This window comes from Prionailurus viverrinus, chromosome A2, assembly GCF_022837055.1.
Source record: "Prionailurus viverrinus isolate Anna chromosome A2, UM_Priviv_1.0, whole genome shotgun sequence".
Taxonomy (NCBI): domain Eukaryota; kingdom Metazoa; phylum Chordata; class Mammalia; order Carnivora; family Felidae; genus Prionailurus; species Prionailurus viverrinus.
The window spans coordinates 49940905-49964842 of record NC_062562.1 but is presented as its reverse complement, the minus strand read 5'-3'; the positions used below and the strand labels follow the sequence as shown (position 1 = coordinate 49964842).

The 23938-nt window shown below is 39.8% G+C and overlaps 1 protein-coding gene across 5 annotated transcripts in view; it reads left to right on the top strand.

Moving 5' to 3' along the window:
* Positions 1-22417, top strand: part of RAD18 (RAD18 E3 ubiquitin protein ligase) — a 117608-nt gene extending 95191 nt beyond the window's left edge. For 3 of the 5 annotated variants that reach the window (XM_047850911.1, XM_047850908.1, XM_047850913.1), the window contains 2 exons: positions 12919-12981; positions 21586-22417. In XM_047850911.1, the coding sequence (XP_047706867.1) occupies positions 12919-12981; positions 21586-21688 (166 nt within the window). In that variant the 3' untranslated portion in view covers positions 21689-22417. Of the gene's footprint in view, positions 1-11151; positions 11286-12918; positions 12982-21585 lie in introns of all 5 variants that reach the window. The other 2 variants (XR_007150509.1, XM_047850912.1) reach the window with 2 other exon arrangements.
* Positions 22418-23938: the final 1521 nt, after the last annotated feature.

Genomic DNA, 23938 nt, shown 5'->3' with positions numbered 1-23938 from the left:
TGAAATTGGATGGAATAGAAGAAGTGTGTAGTTTATGTATCATGCTATTGGAGTTTTGTATTTTTAGTCCGTTGATCAAATTTATAATTTGTTACAGTCAACTTGGAAGTTAAAACCAGAGGTTCCCCCCCCCCGCCCCGCCCCACATTCTCATTTCTTACTACCTTTGTTTTTAAAATTTTTTTTTCAACGTTTTTATTTATTTTTGGGACAGAGAGAGACAGAGCATGAACAGGGGAGGGGCAGAGAGAGAGGGAGACACAGAATCGGAAACAGGCTCCAGGCTCCGAGCCATTAGCCCAGAGCCTGACGCGGGGCTCGAACTCACGGACCGCGAGATCGTGACCTGGCTGAAGTCGGCCGCTTAACCGACTGCGCCACCCAGGTGCCCCCTCTACCTTTGTTTTTAAATCAGAGATATAATGAGGTCTCCATGGAGATCTTTAGAACCTGAGGAAAAGGCATATTAGGACAGAATATAAACATTTTCAAGATAGAAGGTAACTCAAGAAGTCACTGAATGTAGGAAGTTTGTATCACAGGTAAGGAAATGGAGGCTGCCTGGACAGGCCAGGGGACTTATCTAAAGTCAATGAATAGAGGTGAAGCCAATAATTCTCAGCCCAGATTTTCCCCCAGTGACAACATGAGTTGCATCCAGAATTTTTGTCTTAGCTGCTATTGCTTCTGTTGTTAGTAGCATTTTAATGAAACTGTTCAAAAAATGGATAAAGAATGACTATATGTTCTGGTTTCCCTGAGATAGCCTGGCATCATTATTAATCACACCCTATAGTACTCTCCAGAGTCTCTGGGTTTAGATGATAGATTGTATGGTTGCCTTGTTAGAAGGACGTGCAATGTTAATTTGCACACGTTCTCTGTTCTCTTTATTACCACACAAACAGTCACATTCTGGAATATGGCTACATATTAAATCGCTGATTTTGCTTCCTCCTTTGATTTTACCACACTGTGCACTACTGAGTGCACATTGTTCCTGTATCTCAGAGAGATTTGAGTGTTAAAGAATAACAGGCTTCAAATACAGAAGCGTATTATTTATTTTTTTTTAGGTAATTCTGCAAAAGTCAATTAAATTTTAGAAGCCTTTTAAGATTACATTAATGTGCACTGTAGTATGCTTCTCTTGCCCTCATAAGCACATTTTATTTGAGCCATTTATAATGTGTTACTGGAATTTGGGTAAAGTACAAATAAAAAATTAAAAATATGTATCCGAACATTAAAATTTGGTGTACATACAATTTTGGAAGGATAATCCTTTCTCATGCACTACATCATTTAGTCTAACATTTCACTGTATTGGGAACTGAGTCACAGGAAAGTTCAGTGTCCACTGCCTACAATCCAGCAGTATAAGGTAGTTTTCAGATTCTTCTCCTTGAACGTAGGATTTAGGGTTTTATGGCCCGAACCCTGACTTGTTTTGGGTTTCTGTGGCTTGCGTGGTTGGTGTTGGCCAGACTTCCCACATTTGCACAGTTGAATGTGAATTCTCAGGGTAGACAGTTGAGTAGATTGTATAGAAGTTGTGCAGAAGACATGCTAGTCTCGTTATGAGCTTCATGTCCAGCCCCTTGGTCCCTGTTATCAAAGAAATACGTGATCAAATGGAAGCTTCCTAAACGGTAGAGGAAATTTCCTCTTTGTCATGTTGCTTGTCTTTTAACTCATTTCTTTTTGTGTGGCTGGATATTGTAACCTGTTACTACCATCTTGTTACCTTTTAGTGTTTGGTTTTTATTTGTGTCAGTCATTATCCTGCTGACATTCTAAAGAATAAAAACAAAATGAAGCATCATGATTTTGTCCTCCTGCCCACGTAACTTGATTCAGTATCTAGTTGTAGCAATGAAAATTTCACTAATTAAAAAAAATTTTTCCCTTACATTAGAGTCTCAGAGTTGATATCTTCTTTTGTTTCTTAAGTTTGTAAGTAAAACGAGCATACATGTGTAATTATATTCTGAAATGAATTTTTTTCCAGGCAGCCAAGAGGACTCCAATGTTTGGAACTAACCTGATATCCTTTTATTTCTCTTAATTAAAAAAACCAACACACAGTGCTTTTCTTTACTTTTTATAAGAATTTGAAGAGATTGACCAAAAACGTATGATTCTCTCTTTAATATAGTGTTTCCTACCCCTTTTTCTTGGCACACAGAAAATGGTAATATTTGTGTGTCATAAAGAGATCATGCTGGAGGCCAGAGTTGCCTGCCTTGAGCTTCAAAATTATTTTGGCTATTTTAGGTGCTTTGCATCTCCATATGAACTTTAATTTTTTTTAATATAATTTATTGTCAAGTTGGCTAACATACAGTGTATACAGTGTGCTCTTGGTGTTAGGGATACATTCCCATAATTCATCACTTACATACCACACCCAGTGCTCATCCGAACAAGTGCCCTCCTCAATTCCCATCACCCATTTTCCTCTCTCCGCTACCCCCCGATCTGCCCTCAGTTTGTTCTCTGTATTTAAGAGTCTCTTATGGTTTGCTTCCCTCCCTCTCTGTTTGTAACAATTTTTTTCCCCTTCCCTTCCCCCATGGTCTTCTGTTAAGTTTCTCAAGTTCCACATATGAGGGAAAACATATGATACCTGTCTTTCTCTGAGTAACTTATTTCACTTAGCATAACACCCTCCGGTTCTCTCCGTGTTGCTGCAAATGGCAGGATTTCATTCTTTCTCATTGCCAACTAGTATTCCATTGTCTATATAAACCACATCTTCTTTATCCATTCATCAGCTGTTGGACATTTAGGCTCTTTCCAGAATTTAGCTATTGTTGAAAGCACTGCTATAAACATTGGGGTACGTGTGCCACTATGAATCGGCACTCCTGTATCCCTTGTGTAAATTATTAGTAGTGCTATTGCTGGAGCACATTGAGGTGCCACCTCACACCAAAGTGGCTAAAATTAACAACTCAGGAAACAACAGATGTGACAATGTGGAGAAACTGGAACCCTCCAAATGAACTTTAAAATCAACTTGTCAATGCTTAAAAAAAAAAAAAAGTCTGCTGGAATTTTGGTTGAGATTAAATTGAATCCCTAGATCAGTTTGGGGACCAAATGACTTACCAATATTGATCTGATCTGATATGGTCTTGTGTGTGTGTGTGTGTGTGTGTGTGTGTGTGTGTGTGTGTGTGTTTTAAAAGGATAACTCCAGATGCTGTGAAGAATGGATGGGGGCTAGAGGTGAAGCAAAGAGTGGAAACAGGGAGACAGGCTTTTGTACCATCTGTCCAGGGTTCCTTGTGGTGTGCATCTGCATAACAATAGTGAAGACAGAAATGGCTGGGATTGGGGATATGTTTCGGAGGTAGGAGTGGCAGAACTTGGAGATGGTTTGAATATGGTGAGCAAGGTAAAGCTCAGCATCACGGATGAATCCTAAATTTTTGGCTTTAGCAATTGGGTGAGTAATTTTAGCAAGTTAATGCTTACTCAGTAAGATGGGAAAGTTTAGGAAAGGCAGTAGAAACTTTGGCCAGGGGCTGGGCATGGGTCGTATTGATGATGAAAGGTTTTGTTTGGGGGCCTTTGAGATAAACCAAGTATAGATATCAAACCAAGAAATGGAGGTGAGGGGAGAAATCAGGGTGAGCTACACTTAGGACCGAACCCTCTCTTACTTTAACATTTAGAGAGAAGAAACATTTAGAAAGAAGAGACTGAGCAAAAGAGATAGAGGAAGAATAAACCAGTGCGGGATTGAAAACTGAGGCCTTGAGAAATCATGGAAGCTAACGGAAGGAGACGGATTGAGAGGCCAAATATGAGATAGAGGGGACTGTGGATGTGGGTAGCATCAAGTTCTTATCAAGTGTGATCTCAAGTGAGTGGGTTTCAGGTAGAAGATTGACTAGTGTGGGTTAAGGGGGAAGCTTTAGGGGAGAAAGAGGAGATTTCATCTACTGACAACTCTGTGCAACTCGGGCCTCTGAAGGGTGGTGGAGATTAAAACTGCATGTGGAGGGATGCAGGGGATCAAGGGGGAAGCCAATGAGGGGTAGGGAGCTAAGTGAATGAAGTCCTGAGGAGGCAAGAGGTGGTGGGTTCAGGGGTTGGTCTTTACTAGGGGCAGGATTGATGCATCCATGCTAACAGCAAGGAAGACCAAGGATGTAGGTACATACACAGGTAGGAGATCTGATCAAGGCATGGCCAGCAAGGCCGCCTGATGGCGCTTATTTTCTTCATGTAGCTATGGCAGGTTCATCACCTGAGAGTGGGGGTAGGGTGGCAGGTGATTTGAGAAGGTATGAATCTTTTTGAGAGTGGGAAGCAGAACATGCCAGGTAAGTATTGCAGGATCGCCTGGTAGTGTGGATTGCCTGGTAGTGAGGATTGCCCATTTCAGATTTGTGGTCAAGAATTTAAAATAAAAATTTTTTTTAACGTTTATTTATTATTGAGATATGGAGAGAGACAGAGCATGAGCATGGGAGGGGCAAAGAGAGGGAGACACAGAATCCGAAGCAGGCTCCAGGCTCCGAGCTGTCAGCACAGAGCCTGACACGGGGGCTCGAACTCACAAACCACAAACCACAAACCATGACCGAGATCACGAGCTGATGTAGGATGCTTCACCAACTGAGCCACCCAGGCGCCCCTGCGATCAAGGATTTTAAATGAGATTAGTTAGCAGATAGATAAATAGATGGGTGTTAGTTGCACAGAGTAGGTAGTTAATTAGGGTTAACCAGAGTTCCTGCATTGATTTGAGAGGATAGTGTGGGGTACAAGAAAGAATGAGACAAATTTAATTTTGAATTGCGACCAGAATTAAAATTAAGATAAGTATGCTTGCTTTGGAATTCTTTCTCATCAGCCGAGAAAATGTCAAATATGTGCCTTTAAAGAACTAATGTTTAATTTTAATATATAACTTCATAGAAATGTTTTTGACAATGAAAGAAGACATACTAATACTTTTTCTTACCATTTATAGAGGTTTAATACCTTTTTTTAAACATTCAAGAGTAGATATTCTTTTTGAGCATCTAGAGACTGAAAAGGAAATGACCCACAGACCTAGTAGAAAAATGGGCAAAAGTCACGAACAGAGACAGTTTGCTAAAAGAGAAGTGCAAATTAAATCTACTTCTCACTTGGTAGATTGGCAAAAAGTCTTAACATTTATTCACACACTCTGCTGTAGTAAGATTGTGGGGAAACAGACACTTATTTATTACTGGCCAGAGTGCTACATAAAACGATCTCTAAGGAGAGGAATCTGATGAGATCAACCAAAAGTACTGTTGTTTTGCCTTTTAACCAGTCTTCAATGAATTTGTCCTCCAGATTACACCTGCACACAAACACAGTGACTTACACACAAGGTTCTCCATTGTTTACATAATAACAAAAGCCTAGACACTACTCAAGAATTTATCATTGGGGCTGGTTGATTAAACTTATGGTACAGCCACACAGTGAAATACTGTATGATTGTTCAAAAGGACAATCTCTGTGTGCTGATACAGAGGGATTTCCAGGATAGATCTGTAAGTGAAAAGACCATTGTTCAAAACAGGATAGATAGCATGCTGTCTCCTTTCTAAAAGGGGTGGCGGTGGTGGTATATATTTATATTTATTTGGTTTTCCATAAAGAAACACCAGAATGATAAACAATAAACTAATAAGTGATTACATTTTGCAGGCAAGGGCCAACAGGTTGACAGGGGAAGGGAGTGTGAGACTTCTCAGTGTACATCTGTTTATGTCATTTTGATTTTGAACCCTGTAAATACACTAATCTGCTTTAAACAAAAAAGTGTCTGTACTCTTTGAGATAACATTTTGGAAATCATTGTTATCTTTAATGTTGTTATTATAAATTGGCTAATGAAATTTGATGCAGTAAGGTAAGACAAATAAATTAATGGGATTTTGTTGTTTAAAAGGCATTGGGATTATTAGAAAAATTGCTAAATAAGTTTGTTTCTGGTCAAATTAAGAGAAAACAGTATCTAAAGAACACATCAAAATAACTAAACAGTAACATTACGTTGTAAGTATGTTACTGTAATTCAGCGATACCTTGTATTTTTAAAAATCTTCATAATTGCTTTTGGAAGGTTGACATTACATTTGGTTTTTTAACTTTTAAGAATATGACATTTAATTAATGTTGCCGTGAAACCTTCTCTTACATGCATTACTGTTTTGTACTTTATTATGGCCTTTTTTTCTGGGAGCACTTATGAACCTCAGCATACCCTTGAAAGCTAAATGGTTGACCTTATTTCAGGTGGTGAATTTGTTGAAAGTTTCTAGAGAAAAGGTGGGAACATAGAATAGTTCTTCCACATCTTTTTCATTTTCAAAAGAGCTTAAACTAGGTGGTACATGAGTCTACTGTCCTTTGGATGAACCTGACATTGTTTTGAGGGGAAGGTATCTTCACCTAAGATACTATGACATCAAGTCCTTGAAATTTATGTGTGTCCAATGAATGTGACATTGTTTTGGGGGAATGTATCTTCACCTAAGATATGACGACATCAAGTCCTTGAAATTTCTGTATGTCCGTGAGATCACCATATGTAGCAGGCACTCTTTGTTTATGGAAATTCATCTCAGTCATGGTTTTCTGACTCTAGAATGGTTCCTGGCATGTGGTCAATTGTTGAATTAATTTCCCTGGGCTTCATTTGTCCTGTTGATAAAATGGGAGGATACTTTTTTGCCCTGGTAATCTCCCTGGGTAATGGTAAAAAGCAAATGAGATGATTATATATTGTGGATGCTTCATAAATTGAACATAAACTTAGTTATGGTTTGCTTTCATCTCTTAATAAGGATTTACCATATAGTACTTGATAAAAAAGTTCTTTTCTTCTATCTGAAACTTTCTTCATTTTATATTTTCTAGATTTAATGGAGAACAGTGAAACTCTCACCTCTACTTTATCTGTGAACCTTTTTGATGGTTATCTGATAAAACCTTATTGATGAATACATAAGAGGAGGTGGTATTTTTAATTCTTGTGGATTAGTAGCATTTTATTCTTCTTCTACTACTGGTTGAAGCAGCACAGTGTGATAAAAAAGAAGACAAACTTTGCATTCACATCCCTAGTTCTTTTTACTTAATGTCGCTAAGCCTTTGTCCATGTGTCAAATGCAGATAAAACCTAGGGTGCTTATATGAATTAAGGCCAATGCATATAAGCTAATTATCACAATGGTCTGTAGGAGTAGTTGCTCACAAAATGGTCATTTTTGTCATTGTCTTCATTGAGTGATTTCTTTCTTTTTTTTTTTTAAGTTTATTTATTTATTTTGAGAGAGACAGAGAGAAAGAGAGGGAGAGAGAGAATCCCAACCAGTCTCTGCACTGCCAGCACAGAGCCTGATGTGGGCCTCGAGTCCACAAACTATGAGATCATGACCTGCCTCCAAATCAAGGCTTAACTGAATGAGCCACCCAGTCGCCCCAAGTGATTTCTTTCTTGAACATAGGATGTTTACTGTTCTAACATGTTATTGTCAGCCAGCTACTAATATATTAGGCATATAAGCTGCTGCTCACCCTGTAGAATAAGAACAGATTACTAAAAATAAGCATTTGAAGAAGGATTCATGGTAGCTGGCAGCATTTAGTTAAGTACTATTGTCTGGTGGCATTGTTTGTTCTCTATCAACCCTCCAGTGATCTATCCTTAAGGAGTGTTTTGTTTTTGTTTTTTAGTTTGATATGCTCAACCACGCTCAAGTTAATGCGACAATTAGAAGAGTTGGGCTGGTGGGGGGGGGGGTCGTATGGTGTGGAGTAACTACCAGATAATAGAAAAATCCCACTCGTAAGTAATCTTTAATTCACAGGATTTTTATAGCAAATGTTTGCATTTTTTTCTGCCCCACAGTACCCTGTGTACCTGCCATGCTGGATAAATAACAAGTTCTGATGAATTTGTACCTTGGTGTCATAGAAACAGTGCAAATCAAAGATTAAAATAGAGCACATGGTGATCAGGTTTCCTAGGGCAAATGGAAGCGTAGTGCTGAGGCAGTTACTCGTGTAATTCAGACCCAGCTTTGTTTTATGAAAATGGAAGCTTTATTTATTGAACATTTACTATGTGCTAAGCTCTATGCTAAACATTCTATATGTTTGATTGATGAATCTTAGAATATCCCTGTGAACTGCATGTGTTACTGTCTTGACTTTACAGGTGAGAATATTGAGACTTGGAAAGATTAAGTATCTTGCCCAGTATTACACATGCAGTGACAGAAACAGCACTGAAACTGGACTCTCTTTGACACTACAATCTGTGATTTCTTCTCCTCTGGGTAGTCTTAATCAGTCATACCTTTGCCAGAGGTATTAGGCATCTTACATTTCAGCTTTGGTGGTAAAATCTTGACTAGTAAGGTGAAATAAGACGCTGCAAAAGAAACACCCAAAAAGTGTTTTCCTTTCCCTGTTAAAATGTTGCGCTACTCCTTTTGGTAAGAGAATAACGAGAGTAAGGTTTTATATAGGAAGACCAGCTAGGTCGAAGACCAGCAAACAGCAGTTTAGCTTAAGTTTCTGGAAGTTTGAGCTGAAAATAAAGGTTAAATGGCATGAAAAATTAAGTGTGGGTGTTCTAAATAGATCTACTAGAATCTTCCTGAACAGAGGCTGGGAATTCCATAGGATGCAAGGTTAGCATTTTTGCCTGTGAGTCCTTCTCACGTGTATTTAATTTATAGAATAATTTTTGCTTTAGCCTGGACTGTTGGCAACATCGGAAAGCATAGTTTAAACACCCTTACCTGGGGAGCTCTGACTTCCATGTACCTGACTTCATATTCATCCAGCTTCTTTTTTTCTTTTTTCTTTTTTTTTTAGCTTTTTAAATGTTTATTTTGGAGAGAGGGAGAGAGAGAGAGAGAGAGAGAGAGAGAGAGAGCGTGAGTGGAGGAGGGGCAGAGAGAGGGAGACACAGAATCCGAAGCAGCCTCCAGGCTCTGAGCTGTCACCACAGAGACTGACCTGGGGCTCGAACCCCAAGCTGTGAGATCATGACCTGAGCTGAAGTTGGACGCTTAACCGACTGAGCCACCCAGGCACCCCATCCAGCTTCTTAAAGTATGATCTACAGAATGTTCCAAACCCACATAGTAGAGGAGCTAAAATTTATTCCGAAAAAGTTCCTTGCCTGAGAATTAAAAGCTATAGCTGTATAGGCTCCTATATGCTCTGACCCCAGGTATACCAGTGAATAATTTATTTTCTCCTGTGGAGAATTTTTTAGATGTCTTTAAAGTATATGAAAGGAATTAATTGATCTCCAAGGCATATTAAATGGTTAAGATTTCAAAAATATTAATTACTATCCATAAGAAAGAGATCTGAGAGTGTTAATTTTAGACACACTGACTGTTGTGCCCAGTAGTCTGTTTGTAAAATCCTATTTGTGAAACCCTAATGTGTAATTTCAGGAATGTGGCTTTTAAGTAGAATATGGTGAGTACGTTATTTTAAGAAGGAATGACCATTGTTTTAATTGTATTAGTGTCTGCTCTCAGTTTCTCAGAGGTGACTAGAATTAGAATAGCAGACATAGCAAATAATCCTGAAACAACATTGTAGGTAAGCTCCAGACCTTTCGAATTTTGTGTCCCTCAGATTAGTGACTAAGCTGGAGTGGAAGGGAAGGTGGCAAGGAATGAGGGTGTCGGGGGTAGGGAGGCTGGGTGGTGTGGCCGGTCAGAGGTTTTGAAGTCACAGAACACAAGGAGATTGCAGACCACTTTTGAGATGTGTTTTTTGCGAACCTCCTCTACCATCTGTTTTCACTGAGGCAGTGAAATATTTGCGGTACATTAGTGACAAAAGCTGCTTAGGTTTATGTCACTAATGTACCGCAAATATTTTCTTTTAACAAATCAGTGATTTCTACTGGTGATTTGAAATCCGTAGGTAAATTGATCACTAGACTGCTTGGTTGCTTGACAGGCTCAGCTGTCCTGCTTACTTACTGGAACAGTGGGGATGGTTTGTAACCTTCCTGTTCAAAAATAAAATTGTATGTGTGTATTGGGGGTGTTGGTAAAAATCACACTTTATTTTTTCCGGCCCTGTGAAACCTACCAGGACCCAGAGCTGCATGAGCATTCTCTTAGCTCATGGGTTCTCGGTAGGAGCTCCCTGGGGGGGGGGGGGGGGGGGGGGGGGGGGCGGGGTGCAGGACAGGACTTGGTTGTGACAGCAGGAGGGCTGGATGGAAAAAAAAACACCTCTGTGTGTAAAGCATACATACACACACAGACAGATACTAATGTACAATATATAAATGGATACACATTTTCAGTATTAAAATTTCACGGAAGGGTAATTAGGAAAAAAAATGTCTAAAAAAGCTCTGATGGGGGTGGGAGGCAATAATGAAAAGAATTGAGAAACACTGCCTTAGCTCTGTCCAGGTAAAGAAGAGTAGATGATGGTATCATTGTAACAGAGAGAAGAGAAAGAAAAAGTTACGTTAAAACAACTTCCCTTTTGTTTATAAAGTTGGAGTACTTGAAAGGGAAGTAAGTAATAACAGAAGTTGGGATGTTGGGGGTGGAAAGGTTAGACCACTTCTGTGGGAGTAGAGGTGGCATTGGATATTAGCCTGCTCTAGCAAGTGTTGATGTGGGTCTGTCTCTTAGGAAATTAATAAAGTTGGTGCAGTCTGCCTTGTGTCTCCTTAAGGGCCTTCTGCTTTTCTCTCTTGCCTGCTAATAAAAACTACATTTAGCTCGCTGTTTAAGGGGAAAGCTTGTTTTAAGGCAGTTTACACTAGGATAAAAATTACCAGTGATAAATGAATGTTATTATTTTCCAGGGCACTTGGATTTACACAGGGGCCACCCTCAAATGTAAAAAAGTAGTAGATGCTTATATACTAACACTTTAGATTAGTGCTTCCCAAGCCTGGACCTTGAAGGAATGATTCACTGGGTGTGTAAGAGCACATACTTATCAAGAATTATCTTTAGATATAATCAAGAGTGTCTCACAAATTCAGGTACTACTGTTTTTTCACTGCATATGTCACTATAATGAATAAAATATAGACTAAAAGTATTACTAAATTTATAATACTTTGTTATTATGTGTTTTCTCAAGCCACAAATACTGAAAAGTATTGCTGTTCCCATATGCGGATCCTTATCCTGAACCTGAGAACCTCTGAACTAGCTCTATTGGAAGGTCACTACACCTGTCATGCAAATGGAATCCCCACCACCACCCCCAACCAGGTCATTATACACAGTGAACCATAGTCAGAAAGGCTCCTACATATGGCTCCTTGAGAGTCTTGGGATTTGGGAGGGGGGGAACGCCTGGAGTAAAATATTTAGCACAGAACAGTATTGATTGATGCTTGTTGCCTTTTTTGTTCATGTACCACAGGCAAACATTGCTTCCAAGTGATTCGTCAGTTGTTGAGAATGATTCACTGCCACTTGAAGTCTCCTTAATTTTTAAACTTTTGCTATCAGAGTCTCGTTAGATAATGATTGACCCTGACAAACCTGTTGTTTCTCCCCCAGAGCAAGTTCTTCTTTGGTTTTAGCCTTCTCCACCCTGGGGTAGTGACTGCTGTTTCTCAGTTGTCCCATGTCATGCCCTTCACATTCTTTGTCTTAGATGTCTAAAGAAATGCTTTTTCGCTATTGATGTACATCTTTTTTTTTTTTTTTTTTTTTTTGGTAGGAATTTGAGTAAGAACAAGATGCTGAAAGCCTTAAAACAGTTTTTTCCTTTAAAGAAATAATACATGCCCTCTCTAACCTTATTTACCCTGTACCCTACACAAATAAACCAAAGATCACACAACACTTCAAACTAGGTTGCATTGTAACGAATTCCACTATTAGCACAGTTCAAATTAATTACATTTTACTTTACTTTGGTTACAAAGGACTAAAAGCCACTTAGGAACTTAATGTCTCTTTGTGAATCTCATTACTAGAGTGAGGTTTTTAAAACACAGTTTGATCTTTGGTTGCCATAGGAGATTAAAAAGGCTCTTATTGGGGCGCCTGGGTGGCTCAGTCGGTTAAGCATCCGACTTCGGCTCAGGTCATGATCTCACAGTTCGTGAGTTTGAGCCCCATGTCGGGCTCTGTGCTGACAGCTCAGAGCCTGGAGCCTGCTTCACATTCTGTGTCTCCCTCTCTCTCTGCCCCTTCCCTGCTCATGCTGTGTCTCTCTCTGTCTCAAAAATAAATAAACATTAAAAAAATAAAAAAAAAAAAAAGGCTCTTAATGTATTCCATTTGAATGCAGGTTTTATGTTGAGGGATTTTTTTTTTAATTTTTTTTTTCAACATTTATTTATTTTTGGGACAGAGAGAGACAGAGCATGAATGGGGGAGGGGCAGAGAGAGAGGGAGACATAGAATCGGAAACAGGCTCCAGGCTCTGAGCCATCAGCCCAGAACCTGACGCGGGGCTCAAACTCACGGACCGCGAGATCGTGACCTGGCTGAAGTCGGATGCTTAACCGACTGCGCCACCCAGGCGCCCCTATGTTGAGGGATTTTTTGAGGTTTGATGATTTTTTTCTTTATTTTTGCTAATTTATTGAGTTTTCTATACCTGTATTGAAATTGATGTATAATAAACTGCAAGTATTTAAAGCACACATTTTGATGAGTTTTGATACATGTACACAGCTATGAAATCATCTTCACAATGAAGATCCCAGAGTTTCCTTGTGACACTGTAATCCCTCCTTGCCCACCCCCTTGCCCCCAGGAGGTAATCATTGGTCTGCTGGTTTGTTTTCTGTCACTATAGAGAAGTTTGCATTTTCTAGAATTTCATATAAATAAAACTGTATGGTCTTCTTATCGTCTGGCAGTATTGATGTGCCTTTCCTTTTAGTTCTAGTTCAGACATCATAAGAGATCTTCTAGAAGAAGAGGAAGCCTGGGAAGCATTACATAAGTGAGTGTTCATCATCAAGAAGTAAGCATGTACTTTGAGAAATTGTAATTCCACACAGTTCATTTTCAAATAAAAGACTATTTGTGCTTTCTGACCTAAGGAAGTAGTAATTCACACACATTAAGGTAAAGATTTCTAGCGTGCTACTTGTTTCTATACATTTCTGCTTGGAAATGGAATCCCAGTGTAATAATTCTGGTCACTTGTCAGAAGTTGTTTTTCTAAAGACAAATTGTTCCAATGAGAAATTCACAGTTTAGCCTTAAGCACTGGCTCAGAGTGCTAAGAAAACTTTCAGTCCTTTCCTAGATGTTCCTGGTCATAAGACGTGTTTAGGGTAGAATAAATGCAGTTTGATTCCTTCTCCTTGTTAGCACTTAGGAATCTGTCTGGGAAATGGGAGTGGTGGAGGGGACTTTTCCAGGTCCTGCTGATAAGTAAGGAGGAAAGGAACAGGGACAAGCATTAGATTTTCATTCATCTTCACCTGCAGGAGTGATCTGCAGTACAGCGGGGTGACTTTGTTCCACTATAACTTCATGATTACCCTTCAGTGGGCCCTCAAAACTGCCTGGCAGTTTTACTGTTTCTGTGATCATTTCTTTGTCCTGTTCCTCACAGGGATTATTTGAAACCTTGGCTCTTTGCAATGGCTCCATCCCCAGCGGGAGATCTTTTCTCCTCCTTTGTAGAGAGAATAGAACCCACTGTATAGTAGTCCTCATCTTTCCAACACCAAACATATAAATCTGCTTATATTTGCACACATTTTATTCCTCCTTTTATTAGGGCACCTGGGTAGTTCCCTCAGTTACGCATCCAACTCTTGATTTCAGCTCAGGTCACGATCTCATGGTTCCCGGGATCCATCCCCACTTTGGGCTCTGTGCTCATGATGCCAAGCCTGCCTGGGATTCTCGCACTCCCTTTCTTTTTGCCCCTCTTTACTTTCTTCTTCTTCTTTTTCTTAAATGCATAAGGCAGAGTTGTCAACCAAGTGTTGGATGCCTGCCCCAGCATGCATAGAGTCCCTTGGGTTTTACCAAGGGGTTCTGTGTTATGTCGATTCCAGATGTTTAGGGAAACTCCCATTAGCTGACCACTAAACTCACCTAGCAGACATGTAAATGGCCACCCACACACAACCAAGAATGCATATTACAGCGGGTTAGTTCAGAAAGTCACTAAACAACAGTAGCAAATAGCAATGTCAACAAACCTTGGGGAAGGAGAATCTGATTTCCAGAGTTGCCACAGTGTATCGTTTAAAATGTCCAGTTGTCAACAACAAAAAAATTGAAACATACAAAGAAACAAACGGTGGCCTATACACAGGAGGAAGAAGCAACCAATAAAAATGTCCCTGAGGAAACTCAGACATTGGACTGTTCGATCTTTAGATCAGCTGGTTTGAATATGTTCAGAGACCTAAAGGGAAGTATGACAAAGTGTCTCACCAAATAGAGAATACTAATAAAGAAATAGAAATTGTTTAGAAAAAAATAGTAATTCTGGAATTGAAAAGCATAGCAGCTAAAATACACTAATGAGATAACAGCAGATTTGAGCAGGTAGAAGAAAGAATCAGCAAACTTGAAGATAGATCAGTTGAGAGTACTCAGTCCAAGGAACAGAAAGGAAAACAGACGAGAATAATGTATGGTTTCAGGGACCAGTGAGACACTGTCAAGTATATCACATGCATAATGGGAGTCTTTATAATGAGAGGAGAAAGAGGCAGAAAGAATATGTATAGAAATAATGACTGAAAACTTATTAAATCCAATGTAAAGAAAAAAAATTACACATCCAAGAAGCTCACGAGACTTCCCAAAGACAGAAAATTGTGAAAGAATCAAGAGAGAAGCAGCTCATCCCAAGGAATTTGGTAATTTTTCATCAGAAACCATGTAGGCCAGAGGCAGTGGAAAGACATATTCAAAGTGCTAAGAGAAGAAGACCGCCAACCAAGAATTCTATATCTAGCAAAACTGTACTTCAAAAACGAAGGAAAAATCAAGACCTTAGAGAACCAAAAACTGAGGGAATTGGTTACTAGGAAATATGGCCTATAATAAATATTACAGAGAGTCTTTCAGGCTGAAAGGAAAGGACACTAGACAATAACTTGAATCCATATGAAAAAATTTAGAGTGCCAGTAAAGGTAAATATAAAAGTATAGTTAACATAAAAGATGTAGTTTGTTGTTACTGTGTTATTCAAAGAGAACTGTGCAAAGCAATAATTCTAAGTCTGTGTTGATAAACACAGTGTAATTTGTATGACAGTAGCAAAAAGGTGGGAGCAAGCAACAGAGCTATATATAGAAACAAAGTTGTGGAATACCTTTGAAGTTAGGGTGTTATTAATCTGAGCTAGGTTGTTATCAATTAATAGGTTGATTATAATCCCCAGGGCAACCACTAAGGAAGTAAATTTTAAAATACAGTAAAAGAAATGACAAAGGAATTAAATGATAAACTAGAAAATAACACAGAAGAAAGCAGTGATGAAGGAATAGAGGAACACAAGACGTAAGACATAAAAACCAACAAAATGGCACACATAAATCCTATACATTGAGTATAAATGGATTAACTGTTTCAGTTAAAAGAGAATGGCAGAATGGATTTAAAAACAAACCATGATCCAAGTATACACTGTCTACCAAAGATACACTTTACATTCAAAGACACAAATAAGTTAAAAAGCATAGAAAAAGATATACCATGCCAACAGTCTGGTGTAGCCATAATAATATCAGACAAAATAGACTTTCAGACAAAGATTGTTACTGGAGACAGAGAGAGACATTTTATTATGATAAAAAAGTCAATCCACCAAGAAGACATTATTATAAGCATATACACACCTAATGACAGAGCCCCAAATATATGAAGCAAAAAAGATAAAAACAAAAAAACCCTTAGAGTTAGATGAGAAAAATGGTGGGAAAGGTAAACCACCTAAGAGCAATAGGAGCCAAAGCTCATCAAATAATTATCGTGGGTGGCCCTGGCTTCACTCTGTCCTTTTTGGTTGGGGAGCCAAACAGGCTAAAGGCAAAGTGAGCCTGTGGCTGTTTCTTTTTTCTATCAGGTTTATTGAGGTTTGATAATAAAAATCGCCAGTTTTAGGTGTTCAGTTCTATGAGTTTTGATAAACATTTATAGCAATGTAGCCAATATTTACAGTTGATATATAGTGTATTTCCATCACACCAAAACATTGTCTGGTACCCTTTTGTATTCAGTCTCCTTCCTGGTTCCTGCAACCACTGATTTGCCTTCTGTCCCAACAGTTTTTTCTTTTCCCAGTATGTTCTGTAAATGGAACTGAATAATAACGTAGTTGTTTGTGTCTAGCTTCTTTCAGTTAGCATAACCCTTTTGAGAATTATCCATATTTTTCATCTATCAGTAGTTCCTTTTCATTGCTGACTGGTATTCCTTTGTAAGATTGTACCACATTCAAAAGCTGATGGGCACTTGGGTGGTTTCCAGTTTTGGGGGATCATGAATAAAACTGCTGTAAGCTTTTGAGTGCGGTTTTTTGTGTGGATGTAAGTTTTCATTTCTCTTGGGTAAATACCTTAGCGTGACTGGCATTAGTGCATCATATACCAAGTGTATGTTCAACTGATAAGAAACTGCCCAGCTGTTTTCCACCAGGAGTGAGAGTTCTGGTTGCTCTGTATCTTGGCCAGTACTTGATGATGATGTCTTTTTAAAAAGCCATTTTAATAGATCTATAGCAGTATTTCATTGTCATTTGAATTTGCATTTCTGTAAAGGTTAATGACACTGAACTTCCTTCCACATGCATGTTTGCCATCCCTGTCTTTTGATGAGATGCTTCCTCACATTTTCTGCCCATTTTGTAAATTGGGTGGTTTTTTACTTTTGAAATTTCTGACTTTTTTGTCAGAAATGTATTTTGCAAATATTTTCTTCCACCTTGTGACTTGCCTTTTCATTTTCCTGATAGTGTTTTTCAAAGAGCAGTTTTAAATTTTGATGAAATCTAATTTATCATTTTTTTTTTCTTTTATATTTTGTGCTTGTTATGTCCTACCTAGGAAATCTTTACCTAACCCAATGGTTTTCGATTATGTTCTGGAAATTTTAGAGTTTATATTTAGGTCTATAATCTATTTCAAGTTAATTAAAAAACAGTTTTTTAATGTTTTATTTATTTTTAAGAGAGATAGACAGAGTGCCAGCGGGGGAAGTTGAGAGAGAGAGGGAGACACAGAATCTGAAGCAGGCTCCAGGCCTGACATAGGGCTCGAACTTGCAAACCGGGAGATCATGACCTGAGCCGAAGTCGACGCTTAACTGACTGAGCCACCCAGGAGCCCCTATTTCAAGTTAATTTTTATAAATGATGCACAATAAGCATTGAGGTTCAATTTTTCTTCTTTACGTGTGGGTTTCCATTTTCTCTAGCTTTATTTATTGAAGAAACTATCCTTTCTCGATTTAATAACTTTGGTGCCTTTATCAAAAGTCAATTGAATATATATGTGTGGGTCTATTTCAGGAATCACTGTTCTGTTCTGTTGATCTATATGTTTGTATTTTCACCAACAACACCTTGTCTTCATTGCTGCAGTTTTATAATGAAGGACATTTTGGTTGCTTCCAGGTTTTGGCAATTATGAATAAAGTGCTGTTTATTATTATATTTTAATAAAAAGAAAGTTCAGGGTTTTGTGTGGACGTAAGTTTTCAGTGCAGTTGGGGAAATACCAAGGAGTGTAATCGCTGGATTTGTATGTAAGACTATATTTAGTTTTGCGAGAAAATGCCAAGCTTTCTTCTAGAATGGCTGTGCCGTTTTGCATTCCTACCAGCAGTGAATGAGAATTTTTCTTGTTCCGTATCCTTATCAGCATTTATCATGGTCAGTATAAATTTTTCTTCCTTAGAATTGTTTTGGCTATTCTAGCTTTATTGATGGGAAGTGGAGCTGAGGCTCCCCTGTCCCTAAGGGAGACGAAAGGCTGTCTGTACCAGTCTGGATGTATTGCTGAACTTTGGGAAGGGATTTGATGGCTCTGCTGGATATAAGTACCAGATTCACCACCCTGCCCTGTCCTGTGCAGAAAGGAAGTGCCTGAATTCATTTTGTGGGGTTTGGATAAGGTTCACCATGGGGAAGCTAATGTGACCTTGTAGGTGGGGTCCTTTGGGCTAATTCATTGTACTATTGTTGTTTTTAAATTTGAATGTATGTGGGAATTGATGTGTTGTGTACTTATAGTTCCCCATCCGGTAAGTGCCAGAGCAAATTCTCTGATAAGGAAGAGGCACACACAGACAAGTGCTAATACCCTTGCATTCCCACAACCCTAATGCCCCTCAGAGCTACAAGTCTTTATGACTAATGATTTTCCTGATTGGAGCCTCTGACAAAGGGAGGCGGCCTTCAGCTAGAGGCACCCTTTGGGATATTGGACTTGTGTCCAGCCTCACATAGCTACCAGCTATATACCTTCTGAAAAACAGCTCTTTGCTTGCTACTAGGTTCTTGTCATCAAAACTGAATGGCCTGGGCGCCTGAGTGGCTCAGTTGGTTAAGTGCTTGACTCTTAATTTCGGCTGAGGTCATGATCTCACCCCACATCAGGCTCTGCACTGACAGTGTGGAGCCTGCTTGGGATTATTTCTCTCCCTCTCTCTTGTGATCTCTCTTTCTCTCAAAACAAATAAATGAACTTAAAAAAAAACAACAACAACAACAACTGAATGGCCTGGTCCACGGAGGCTCTTATGGACTGAATTGTGTTCCCCTAAAATTCATATGTTGAAGCCCTAACCTCCAGTGTGACTGTATTTGGAGATGGAGCCTTTAAAGAGGTAACTAAGGTTGAACACATCATAAATGTGATCATGAAGGCCACAGATTGGCAGATCCCCCGTGTTGAGACTAACAAGCCTGACAGGTGCTAACTGAACCATCTAGGTTACTCATGAACATATCTATAATAAGAGCCCATTCTCCAAAGAGAATGCCTGGAATCAATAATGGGCTGATGGTCAAGGGATTCACTCGACCTTTTATCCTCCCTATAATCCACAGGCGTCTAATGTTGAAATGGCCTCCTTTAAAAATACCAACTCCCTCACCTTCTCCTGGTCCACACAACTTAGTAAGGAAATTTGGTCACTGAATGCTGCTGTCCCCAGAAAGGAATTATCTTTGGGTCGCTTTCTGGGTAATGATTCGGGCAAAAAGCATGTTGGGGTTATATTGACCTATTTTAGAAACCCAGGGTTCCTCAGCTATTCCTATGCATGATGCTTTTTTCTTTCTCCTAATGGCAACCATATACTGGCCAGATTGGTATACCCTCTGGGTGGCAGCTTGGCCAAGAGGGGTCCTAGAGAATTCAGACTTAATTCTGGTTAAGCTTGTTGGATTCACTTGCTGGAATGCCGTGGTTCTAGGTCAGGGCATCTGGCCTACTGTCTGCCACATACATCTCCTGGTTGTGGTTCTTTCTGTGTTATAAGAATTGAGTTGCGACAGACTATATGGCCCTCAGAGCCCCAAATATCTGGTCATTTACACAGAAAGTTTGCCAACCCCTGTCCTAAATCAAAAATAGTAAGCACTTGTCTTGGTATACGACCCACCGAGTCTTCTTACTCTGGCCCACATGGGTCAAAGTGGGGAACATAATGAGTCTCTGAAAAGTTTAATGAAAATGTTCTTATTCCTCTTAAGCTTGACTCTTCCTGGTCAAAGGACTGTGTGTGGTAGGGGATTAGTGGAGAAAAGGTAAAGTTACAGCTAAGAAAAAGGAACATGCTAATTTTGTGGAGGTGGAGAAAGCAGCAATGTTGACACCTGGGGAGGAACCTCTTAGACTCTGGGAGGTACCATGAGGGAAGGACAGTAATGACCTTTGTCTTTCAGAGCCACCCATTAAACGTCTCTCCATGTATGTTCTCCAGCTTTTCCCTAGAGCCTTTATCATATTAATCAGTTGGTTAAAGTTTCCAACATGTGAGTCTTTCTGTTGGTTACTTTATCTCTTGACGATGGACTTATTATTTGTTTATTTTTCTTTGTGCATTTGTACATTTTGCATGGATGCTAGACATACTGTGAAGGGCCGTAGATACTGAGTTAAAATAGTGTCTCCACATGGAAACAGGCTTGCTTCTTCTGTCAGGCCATCAGTGTGGGGAGTTGACTCAGGTTGGAATTTCCTTGTTCCTAACATGACCTTCAGTGGATATCAGAGGCATCAAGATCTTCAACAAGTGGGCTACTTTTACTTTGTGCTTAGTGTGGGGGCTGGGTTGTAGAAAGGTTTTGTTCACTTCTTTTTTTTCCATTGACCTTTCAGCCTTGTCTGCATGCCTGCCTCCCAGAAGGGCCTCTCTCCATGCCCATACCTCTCCCTCAGCAGTTTACTGTTACTCCCTAATACTTGGTGCTTGGCTCCTGGTGGGGGCCCGCTGGAGCTCTCTCTTTCTTGTTCCAGCTGTGGTCTCTGGCAGGCCCCATGTGCCTCGATCTTGTGGGCAGAGCTTTCTCTGCCCACCCCCTCTCCCTCCCATGGTTGTCAGACTGCCTTGACCCAGGCTCTGCTTGGTGTTGAGGACATCAGCCTAAGATGATTTTCTGCCCTTCCTCCAGAGGTAGAGGCTTTTATTTCTACCATTTCCTCGGCAGGAAAGTATCTTTGCCAGTGTTCTTGCAATTGATTTCCTATCCTTCAGTGCAGGTTGGTTTCCTGTCCTTCAATGCAGATTGATTTTACCTCCGCTCCTCCTCCAGAGACCTTAGATCTTTGCCCGATTGCCATGGGCCATTCAGTTTCCCTCAGCAACTGAAAGCTTTCACTTCATAGAAGAGAACAATCCCAGGAAGAGGTAGGGCTTTCTGCCTGACCCCTGTCCCCACATTCACCAGCTTTATCCAGTGCCACCAAAGTGGGCTGTCCTCAGTCTCCTGCCCTGCTCCCAGTTTTTCTCATGAGCATTTGAGGGAGGCTCCTGGAAAAGTGCTTGCAAGTGCATGTGGCCTCTCCTTGTGTTAGGGCCTTTCAGTACTAGCCCATAGTTCAGAATTCACTAAAATGTCAGCTGATAACCTCTTACCTGGTTGTACAACAGCCACCTTCCTCCGGTGCTGTGTCAAAAGCGAGAACTTGTGTGGCCCATCTCTCTTTGGTGGGGCTTATCTTTCTTTGGAATTTTGTTTTCTTGGTTGCCTTACAACCTCAGCTCTCAGGATTAGGAGAATGATTTCATTGTGCTCTGACTTTGCCTTGTTAGGATAGGAGCACTTTTTTTTTCCAGTTTTGTTCATGTTAAGCAAAGTGTAAAATTATTCTAGATTTTGATTCAGAAGGGGTTCAATTCCTGCCTCTGTCACTTACAGCCTGTGATCTTTGCTAAGTCAGTTATAAAATGTATTTAAAAATGCTAATAATTATTATTGTAATAGACTAGCCAGTGGAGCAGAGGACTATGTGGAGGTTTAAATGAAACAGTGCACGTGAAAGCACATGTTAACTAGAAACTGCCGTGGAAGAATCATGATCGTTATTTTCTAAGGTGCTCTTTCCTTTTTTACATTTTCAGAAATGATCTTCAAGACGCAGAAATGAGTCCAAGGTTCAATCGTCGAACAAGATCAGATGAGAGTGCTGAGATCGAGCCGAGAAATAAACGGAATAGGAACTAGCGTGGGCTTTGCTGACGTTTCCAGTGTGGTGGGTGGAGTGTGCCACTGTGGGTTGCCAGGCAGACTTCGTGTTCATAAATGCCCAAGTGAAGGGGTTAACTTCTCAATATGATAAGTAGCTGATTGTCATTCTTTTTATTTTATTTTATTTTTTTGTCTTTCCTGGGAAAAAATAAGTTAACAGAACATCCTCACTTGGTTAGTTAACCTCCTGTCTCTAAAACCTCTCTCTGTAAAAATACATCCACACATCCGCCAGCTTTGCAGGGTTCACAGACGTGTTGGCAAAGGAGTTTTGCGTGGTTTTGTTTCTAAATCAGGATGTCCTTAAGGCATTCTCCTCTTCCATGGAGAAACTAACTTGAGAAAATGATTCTTTTCAACCTCTGCCACAAGGAACAGCTGAAGAGTTAAGACCCTCTGTATTTCTGGAAAAGCAGGATGTCATAAATCACCTCTTTGGTGCATGTCAGCTCCTAATGCCCAGATGCCAGCATGCCTGTCACAGCAGTTACGTGATGGTCGTTGCCCGAGTTTAATGTAGTCGTTTGTTATTTGGAGTAGGGTGTTGCGTACTGGAACCTAAAATCACGAACAATAACTTTGAAACATCAAGCATATACTTCAGAAATGGCACTTCAAAATGATGTTAGTCTTTTTTTTTTCTTCACTTGGATAAATCAAATTTTTAACACTCTGAATCCCAGCTATTAATCAAAAAGAATGCAATAAATGGATTTTGTAAATGAATAGATTCTGTATCAATTTAAAATAATGCTCTGAAAACTGTCTTGTGAATAGTTGAGCACAAGCTACAAATCATTGGAAGGGCTTGGTCAGAAATTGTTGTCTCTGCAAAATGTCCACCAGACCAGTTCCCAGTTCCTTCCAGAGTTCCTAATGCCTCTCTTTGGCATCTCAGAGCCAGCCCTCCTGTCCCTTCCCTGCCCCCACATCACTGCCCAGCCCAAACACATCCGCTTTCAAATAACATGACAGTACATGTGCCAGTGTTAAGACAACAAATTTATGAATGTGCCAGAGACATTTGTGACTTCCCCTTTGCAAAGAATGTCTCCATTGATTTTGGCTTTTTGGTATGCTTTTGGGTTTCTGGATAATGTGTGGAGTCTCATTATGACTTAGAGTTCAGCGTTTTCACATTTAAATGGCCATTTGTTTTCCTTTTGAGTTCTCTGAGCTTCAAATGGTTATATAAGAATTTGTCATGGTCATGTCATCTGCTACATTATGAGTGGTGCAGGGGTACCTGGGTGGCTCAGTTGGTTAAGTGTCCGCCTTCAGCTCGGGTCATGATCTCAAGGTCTGTGGGTTTGAGCCCCGCATCGGGCTCTGTGCTGGCAGCTCGGAACACGGAGCCTGTTTCAGATTCTGTGTCTCCCTCTCTGCCCCTCCCCTGCTCATGCTCTGTCTCCCTCTGTCTCAAAAATAAATAAAAAAACATTAAAAAAAATTTTTTTTAATTATGAGTGGTGCATTAAGGAAACTAAAAGTAGCACCACTCACTAAATTGACCAGAGGATCTGATGTGAGGTCAGTGAGCAATATCAAGCAAAATAAGGTTTAACACTGATGTGATATTTATGTTACCGAATTGCCAGAAATTATGCTAAAATGATAACTGTTTCATTAGAAATTGCACGCCCACTATAAATTAAACTGGAAATAATCACTATTTTAATTGCAGCTATAAAAAGAAAACAAAACAAAAAAACCCCAAAATCCAAACAAGTAAATTTGAACATCTAATTGGGATCAACATCAGAGATTCATGAATCAGGCAGCATCCCATCTACAAGTAGAAAGGAGCTCCAAGGAGCTGTACAAAATGGAATGTTTTTAAAGGCAGAAAGGAGGTGGGACAAGGAAGTCATTAGCAAAAGAAAATATAGGATGGTTTAGTCAAATTCCTTTTGGGGCAAGGGGAGGTGGTCTCTCATGCAGATCACCTCACTAGTGCTGATCAGGAAATTCCGGATTGGTTAAAGGTCACGTTCCTACAATGCAACTAAGTCTTAGTTGCTGTTGTGGGGGCAAGTGACTCCACCTTGGGTCTGTTGTTTCTTTTTCTTTATTTTTGACACAGCAAAAGGAGTCTGCAAGGGAGTAGTGAGACCCAAGTTAGGGAAATAGGCAAGTGACTATTCAGTAAATATTTGATTATCTTCTTAGGTAGCAGTTACTGTGCTGAGCACTGGGAAAACAGAGGTGACCAGAGGCCATCTGAAA